Source organism: Elephantulus edwardii, unplaced genomic scaffold (genome assembly GCF_000299155.1).
Source record: "Elephantulus edwardii isolate Elephantulus edwardi_28Jun2011 unplaced genomic scaffold, EleEdw1.0 scaffold00032, whole genome shotgun sequence".
In the NCBI taxonomy this organism is placed as follows: domain Eukaryota; kingdom Metazoa; phylum Chordata; class Mammalia; order Macroscelidea; family Macroscelididae; genus Elephantulus; species Elephantulus edwardii.
This window is the reverse complement of record NW_006399782.1, coordinates 1,105,308-1,114,187: the sequence shown is the minus strand read 5'-3', so window position 1 is coordinate 1,114,187 and position 8,880 is coordinate 1,105,308. Positions and strand designations below refer to the sequence as shown.

At 36.0% G+C, this 8,880-nt stretch overlaps 1 protein-coding gene across 8 annotated transcripts in view; it reads right to left on the bottom strand.

Moving 5' to 3' along the window:
* DLG1 (discs, large homolog 1 (Drosophila)) overlaps positions 1 to 8,880 on the bottom strand; it is a 266,080-nt gene that overhangs the window by 85,269 nt on the left and 171,931 nt on the right. For all 8 annotated transcript variants that reach the window (XM_006884182.1, XM_006884180.1, XM_006884183.1 and 5 more), the window contains one exon: positions 8,540 to 8,684. In XM_006884182.1, coding sequence (XP_006884244.1) covers positions 8,540 to 8,684 — 145 coding nt within the window. The remainder of the gene's footprint in view (positions 1 to 8,539; positions 8,685 to 8,880) is intronic.

Here is an 8,880-nt window from a genome sequence, read left to right as displayed (position 1 = left end):
CATTTCTCCTCATAGAGCCCAGCCTCCCGGATAATCTGTTCTGCATATAGGCTGAAAAGGTATGGAAATAGGATGCATCCCTGGCGTACGCCCTTCCCAATTTTGAACCATGCAGTGTTCCCTTGCTCTGTTCTGGCGACTGCCTCCTGGTCCATGGCAGCATCTGTTAACTGAAATATGTCAATTGGTATACCATCTATTCCTGGAGCCTTATTTTTTGCCATTTCCTTCAGAACAGTATATCCTCAAAATATGGGTTGTGAATTCTAGCATGGGCCTGTTATAATCCCATTTAGGAATGGGTTATCTTTGTTATATGAATGAGGCAGGATTAGAGTACCATGTGTGTTTCAAGTCAAACTCTTACAGAATATAAAAGGAACTTATAAAGCAAACATAGATAGAGGCAGACAAAGGCCCACGCCTGTGGAGACAATCAAGGAGCTAAGAATAAGAAGAGGAGTAAGAATATTTTCAGTGGAAACTCTGATGAAGTTAGATTCTACATTTATAGAAGTTAACAGAGAAAGCATTCTGGAACTGGCACCCTCAGTTCAGATTTAGAACCTTACCCCCCCGCCCCCACCTCCCCGATTTACAACTGTGAGGAAATAAATTTCTGACTGGTGAAGTCACTCACATTTGATACTTCTATTCAAGTAGCACTAGATAATGACGATAAGCTTGGTGGCCAAATAAAAATTTTAACAAGACTTTTTTGAGTATATAAATGAAAAGAAAGAAGAAACATATTGCAAAAACATTAATATTTTAGACATAAACAGAGAAACAATTCTCTATCAGATCTGAAATTTCCTCCCCAGTTTCCTTTTCAGGAATAAGACTAATAATTGTGCAGAGACAGAATATTCATGAACTAAGTAAAAACACATTCTTAATCCTCGCTAAATTGTTCTATAAATTCAGTACAATTTAAAATTAAATTTTAGTTCTGAAATTTATAATGAAATTCAATGAACTCAGAACCTAAAAATAAAGTGTGTTTTTTTTTTTCAGTTTCAAATTTTTTAAAATTCATTTTAATGAACGTTTACAGAGAGTTAGGGTTTCCGTTCATTATTGGACTTTTCTCCCTTCCCACCCCTCCTCCTCTAATTCGCTCTTCTCTTTAAAAAGTAAACGAAAAATTCTTTCATTGTTATGCAATCCTTCCTCCCAAGTCCACTCCACTGTGCAGCCTTCATTCTGGACTCTTGTCATGACAATAATACCTACTCACATATCCCTTCCCCCCCCCACAAATCCCTTTTAAACAGTTTTCTCCCTCATCTGTTTCAATGCAGTATACATTATTTATTTCTTCTTTCTCAGTCTTTCCTCAATCCCGAAGTCAGTCCAGTTTTACAACAGTGGCACTAAAAATAATCTTAATGAATAACAAAATTTATGAACTTAATTTAGTAGAAATTAAGACATCATAATGCTAAGATATGCAAAAGAACATATCAGTGAAAGTTAAGTCCATAAAGAATCATATGTAACATTTGTATATTGTCTATCAAATATATAATAAGGGAGCGCTAGTGCTGTTGTTCATAGAGGAGTTGCACTGCTAACCAAAATGTCACTCCTGTCTTTTGTGGTTCAAATCTACCAGCCACCCTGAAGGAGAAACATCTACTACAGTGGTACTTACAGGAGAAACACAATAAAGGGTCAACTAAGAGGCAGTTCAAACTTGATGACAATGATCTGGGAACCAAATATACTAAAAAGGAGGAAGAACCTCAATGGCAACAACAGGTTTAAGAACAGAGATTGTGAAGATGCTGCAGGAATGGGCAGAGTTTCATTCTGTATGCCAAAGAGTTAGTGGAAACTCAACGACACCTAACAGGAAAACCAATAAATACTGCTGTACAGTTGCGGAAATGATGATTCTCTTGCCACCCCTCAACCCAGCTCCTTAAACTGAAGTTTGGGTAAGAGTTTACAAAGCAAATTAGCTTTTTATTCAATACTTTCTACACACTGCATTCTGTAACATTAGCTGTACCAGTATTTTTTTGCTTTCCTTCTCTCTGGGTTCCTCATTTCATTTATTACTTCCTGTCCCTTTCTGCCTTCTGCCCTTCATATTTCTGAGGAATGCTCCCTCTCTGCCGCTGAGTCAGAACTGATTCACAGCTGACGCTTCAGCAGGTTTTCAGAGGTTGTAAATCACACAAGAAGTGATTGCCCAGCTTCTTCCCTCTGAGCTCCTGGTGGATTCAAACCTGCCATAGAGGTGTCGCCTCTGGATTAGCAGCACAATGATCTAAGGACTATGCCACCAGAGTTCCTTTTCTTGCATGTATGTCTTGTATATTTCTGAGGAGTGTGCTTCTCATGAATGTTTCTAGTTCACTTTATTGGCCTGTCTATTGTTTGGCTGAAAAATGCTTCCCAGGGGTAAGTTCATTTCTACGTATGAAGGGAATAAAAGTACCTTAGTCTTGAAAGTTCCACCAATCTCTATCAGATCCGTAGCTAAGTTTTGTTGTTCTTTTAAATTTATTTAATAATGCTGATGTTATTCAACATAGCCCTCCCACTCTGTCCAGGGCTTTCTATTGTGACCCTGAGTAGAGCAGCTGTTTGTGATATATTCAGGGTAGTAGAGTTTAAAATCTGTGCGGTCTATTGGTCTTCTGGATGGGGTATTTCCTTGAGTCTTACTTTTCCTCCTCTAAGTGGGGGATGATAAACAGTTGTATTATTGATGACTATTCGCAAGCTTTTAAGACTCTACTCACTAATCATCAAAGTAGGCTGCAAAAAAAACCAAACAAAAACACAAAAACACAGTAGGCTGCCGAATATGGTTTTGTGAACTATTTTATGCCACCTGATCCCAGTAACTCCCAAAAATATGGTTCCAAGTCCCCAAGTCCAGGGATATATTCCTTCAAAACTTTTGGTTATGGCCAAGAAGTTTTCTTTGTACACTATATGATCTGCTATATACATGAATATATTTGTAATACAAATAAAGAAAAAAATAATCTCTTCAATAAAAGTTAGATAAGTAAAAATTGCTGTAGTTGTTTGATTCACAGTGACTTTATGAACAACTGATCTGAATCCTGTGCCATTCCCACAATCTCTGACCCACTCACGTCCATTTCTGCAGTCATCACATCTTGTTGAGGTGATGACTCTCAACCCATTTGGTTGAGAGTCAACCTCTCTTTTGCTCCCCCTCTACCTTCCCAAGCATGATGACGCTCTCCAAACCTCTCCTTGCAACATGCCCAAAGTATGTGAGAGAAAGCTTTGACATCCTTGCTTCCAGGGAGTACTCTGGCTGTACCTTGTCCAAGACATCTCTATTTGTTCTTTTGGGAATCTATGGAATATTCAGTACTCGTCTCCAACATCACAGCTCAAATGCACTAATTCTTCTGTCATCCTTAGCCACTGTCCAGCTCTCAGACACATAGCAAGTAACTGAAAAAGACTGTGGCCTGAATCAGGCACATCTTAGTCGTCAAATGTATACACACATCATTTCAGAGGTTGTAAATCACACAAGAAGTGATTGCCCAGCTTCCTCCCTCTGAGCTCCCGGTGGATTCGAACCTGCCTTAGAGGTGTCGCCTCTGGATTTGCAGCACAATGATCTAAGGACTATGCCTTAATAATCTGGAGAGGTCCGTGACTATAAACTTTCCTAGTGCCTATGTTTCTTGATCTCCTGACTGCTAGTACTAAGCATATTAATTATGGAGCTAAATAAGATGGAGTTGTTGACAACTTGAATCTTTTCCCATCTATCATGATGTTTCTTATCGTTCTAATGGTCAGAATTTTTGCCTTCTTGATGTTGAGATGCAATCCATACTGACGGCTGCAGTGTTTAACCCTTCTGTAGCAAATGCTTCAAGTCCTCACTTTCAGCAAGCAAGGTGATGTTATCTGCACAATAAAGACGAATCTTTCCCCAATCCTGATGCCACATTTCTCTTTATAGAGTTCAGTGTCTTGATTAGTTTGTTCAGCATAGAGATTAAACAGGTATGGAGAAAGGACACAACCCTGATGCACACTCTTCTTAATTTTAAACCATGCAGAATTCCCTTACTCTGTTCACACAACAGCCTCTTGGTGGAAGTATAGGTTTCACATAAGCACAATTAAGTGTTCTGAAATTCTCATTCTTCTCAATGTGAGCCATAATTTGTTATGATCCACACAGACATTTGCTATATATCTACATCTATATCTGACGAAATTCACTTAAAGCACAAAAAACTTCCTTCAAGCCAGTAACAAAAAGGCAGATAAAACAATAGAAAACTGGTAAAGTAATGCAATACACATTTAACAAGAGATGCCAGTCAAAGGTCACTGAGAATACTCAAAGGTGCTAAGTATCATTAATCATCAGGGAAAAGGAATAAAATGACAATGAGATGATCCTGTATAGCTCCCACAATTACACCAAACCAGTATATTCTCAGTATATTATACTGAGAAAGGACTTAATGGAGATTTCTGAAAAAGGTAGATATGGCAATGACTGTCAGTCTAGAGACTGAGGTTCGCCTAATCCAGGCCATGGTCTTAATTACTTGCTATGCATCAGAGGCTGGACAATCACAAAGAATGATAGAAGAATCGGTGCCTTTGAATTGTGGTGCTGGAGAAGAGTCTTGAACATACCTTGGACTGCCAAGAAAACAAACAGGTCTGTCTTGGAGAAGGTGAAACCAAGTTTCTCCTGGGAGGCTAGTATTTAAAAGCTCTGTCTCACATACTTTGGGCACATGGCCAGGAGAGATCGGTACTTAGAGAAGGACATCATGCTTGGACAGGTGGAGGGACAGTGCAGGAGAAAAGATCCCCAATGAGATGGAATGATACAGTGACTGGGACAATGGGGGTTGTATACAGGGTCATTATGGATTGTAGGCGACTCAACAACAACAACGACGACAAAAGATATGTTTTATATTTTGATCAGGGAGATGTAAACACGGGCACATACATTATACAAAAATGTGTTTGAGACAGTGAGGTTGGCACAGGATAGAACGGCGTTTAGGGCTCTTGACAAAGGGTCACTATGAGCCGCAAATGACTCGACGGCACATAATAACAAACAACGTTAAAAAAGGCTATCTTTTAAATTTTAATTTAATTGATGAAGTAAATTTGAAAAAATATTAAAAGATATAAATAAGACCATATAAATGGAGCCTAACTACATTTAAGAACAGAAAGACCCAAAATGATAAATATGTCAATTCTCTCTAGCACACATCTTGGAGAAGTTCATTCTTTTTCTCTGTGTGTATCAGTGGGTGGAGAACAAGACAAACCAATATTGAAATTCAAATGAAAGCAAAAGTTCAAATAATGGTAAGGCAATTCTAGGTAACTTGCTTTAGGAGCTATCAGTAAAATAGTTTATTTATTCCTCTGCACTATTTCTTATGTAAAAATATTTTCATAGACACTTGCTATTTTTCTACTTTAAAAAAAGAAGCTTTTTCCATGGTTGAAAAATTAACTTTTTTTCCCCCGTATCAAAATTAGGATACTATGTTAGGATACAAAAGTTAGGATACTAAGCAAAGACAGGAACAATAGCTGGAAGGTGCCTAAGGGTTTTAGAAGGTTCCTCCCAATCGCTTAAAATACAGAATATGAAAACATACTTGTTACTAATGGTAACTGTTCAGTAAAAAGATAGTGGATAAGACCAAGACCATTTATGGATAAAAAAAGATACAGTGCAAAATCTGAAGAACAATTCTTAGAAACAGTGGTAGCTAAGCCATTACAATGAGAAAGAAAGCAGAGTATGTAAGTAAACATAGAGCTAAGAAGATAAGCTTTAAAGTGTAAGGGTGTATTCTGGAATATAAATATATTCCATGAAATATAAATTAAGTCATGACTGAATAAAGGTTTGAGAGGAACAAAGAAATCTCTGAGGGACAGAGTGACTTAGATAAGAAAATGCAGGACTGCAGATCAATAAGGGGGCCCTACCATAAGGTCATTATGTAAACAGTAAAATTCTGTGCTTTACTCGAGTAATTGTTTTCCTTTCTGAAAGCATATATGAAGAAGACAGCAGAGTTAAGGTGGAATGAATGTCGAGTTTAGCCAATAAGAAAGGAGGAAGAAAAGGAGAAGACAAATGATGAAATAGATTTACCTAAAAACAACAGCAGCAACATTCTGCTTAAGATAATGAACATGACTGTAGCTGTACAGTGGCAGGGACCTACCTTGAACCTATAAGTTTACCCAAGACTCAGAAGAAGACATGGAATGTTGCTGGATCGTGACTGAGACGCAAGGCAACTTAAAGTACTTACTAGTAAAGATCAATGATCACAGTTCATAGTATAGATTATTCCTGATTCTGAAGAAAACAAAAACTCTCACAACTGAACTGATAAACAGTATCAAGATGAATGATAATTTAAAAAGCCAGAGTTGTCAGTAATTTATCCCATTCAGATTGACTACTAGTGTCTATGAAACTAAAAGTAGGAGTAGAGAAATCAAGAGATGTATTATTGGACTGCACAAATCTGCTGTAAAGATATCACTTATATGGCTAGGGTGTGCTTGATCGCACCCTATGATCTATCAATCAGCTCATATATATATAAAAGCTGGGCAATAAAAAAATGAAGACAAGAATTACTGATACACTTGAACTGAGATGCGGATGAAGAAAAGTCAACAGGGGTGAAATGTCAAAATAACAAGTAAGTCTTGGAAAGAAACACAACCAGAATGCTCCTAAGAAGTGAGAATGGCCAGACCTCAACTTGTTTACTTTAGAAACATAAAGAAAACCAATTCCTAGAAAAGGACAACATAAATGTTAAAACAGAGAGTCTGTGAAAACTAGGGAAATCCTAATGAGATGGATGGACACAACTGCCACAATGATGGAGTCACACAGTCATCATCATGAGGATGACATAGGATTTGACCCCCTTTTGCTCTTATGTATAAGGTTGATATGATTCCTTAAATACTACACAAGACTAAATCTTTCAACTTTTCTTTTTTTTTTTTTTAAATCTTTCAATTTTTCATGCCATATTCTTATATATGTAAGGGACAATGCAACAGAAAAGCAATAGTTTTTGCCAGTTCTGTTAGCAGGAGTCCAGCTATTTGTGTATTTGGCTGCAATTAGGGCACCAATTCTCAATTTGTAGAATAAGTTTGTGTGTTTGGTTTTCTTAAACATATAGACAAAACTCAAAATGAGATTGATATTGGAAATAAATAAATTACTAGTAAATCTGCATATAACACAAATAACATAAAGCTTTCATTATAGTCTACAAATTAATGAACATAAAAATGTTAATTAAATAGTAAAATATTTTCCTCTGACACATAAAAAATAGACACTATCCTTGTTACTTAGAGAAGCTGAATACTATTAAAGAAATAATGTACTCACATTATTTAATAAACTAACGAGCAGATAATAAAGATGTATTACTGGAGGATAATATAAAAATGTCAAAATATTGTATTAGTCTGATTAGAGATGGTAATGAAATTTGAGTTTTAAAACTGAAATACTGATAATATATTTATATGCAAAATATATACTCATCAGTATTTCGAAAATTCTATACATTCTAAAGCAAATACTTCAAAAAGCAGATTATGAACAATAACATTTAAGATCTCACACATGACTTTTAATATTATCATTGCACAGAACAAGTAAAAGATTTCATTTTCAACCAACACAAAATACCTGAACATACATTTAAGTATTTTTTAGTTTGCACATAAAAAGAAAAACACCACTCTGCTAATAAAAAATGAAACTTTCGCTGTGTTTCACTGAGTCAATCAGAACCAAGTCATAGCTGATCCTTCAGCAGGTTTTCAGAGGCTGTAAATTATATGAGAGGAGACTGCCTCTCTCCAGGGTGGATTAGAACCTCCTGCCTTTGGGTTGGCAGTGGGATTCCTTGCCACTAAGTTATCACTGCTCCCTTTAAAAGCATTTATTTACTATAATAATATAAATTCAGTTCTACTCAACAAAATTGAATTTTACACAAATACAGTTAGGCAATCAACCAAGAGCTTGAAGGAGAAAGATAACTTCTGTTTTCATATAGCTAAGACCACAGAAGTATTACACATGAATTCTGAAAAGCCTTAAGTTTTAGACATATTTAAAATTTAGTGTCTCTCAAATACAGTACATGATTCAACTGTATCAGATACATCAGAATTACATATTTTAATAAAAATTTGTGCTCCATCTAAAACAAAACAAATTAGGATGCTACATTATTTGCAAATACTCTTTAGTGACTATTATTTACAATTGAGTTTAATACTAAAAGAAAATATTGTTACAAAATAGGTAAGAGGAAACAGAACTATAAAAATTCTGATTTAAAAGAAATTTTTACTTATTAGGTTAATATGTTTATCTCTTAAAAATATTTTTATATAGTTCTTAAATTTTACAGTGACAATTGTTCATTAAAGTGCATAAAGGTAAGAGCTTAAATATAAGCAGACTTACAGTTGGTGATATCAGGAGGTACATAGCCATCATTCATATACATACTTGTAGGTTTTGCCACTTTCAAGAAAACATAATCAGATGTGTTCTTTAGGGCAGTTACTGCTTCTTCATGAGTAACTTCTTCTAAACATACACTATTCACCTAAAAGAAAAATCCCAAAGACCACTTAAAGAATTCCTTTTCAGTTGCTGTATGTGTAGAAAGAAAATATCCAATTTTCTTCGCTAAGATGGACACTAGGGAGCTCTGGTGTGACAGTCAATAGGAAACTGTACTGCTGTGCTTGGGAGGGTAGAGGGACAGCATAGGAGAGGAAGACCCAGGAAAAGATAGATTG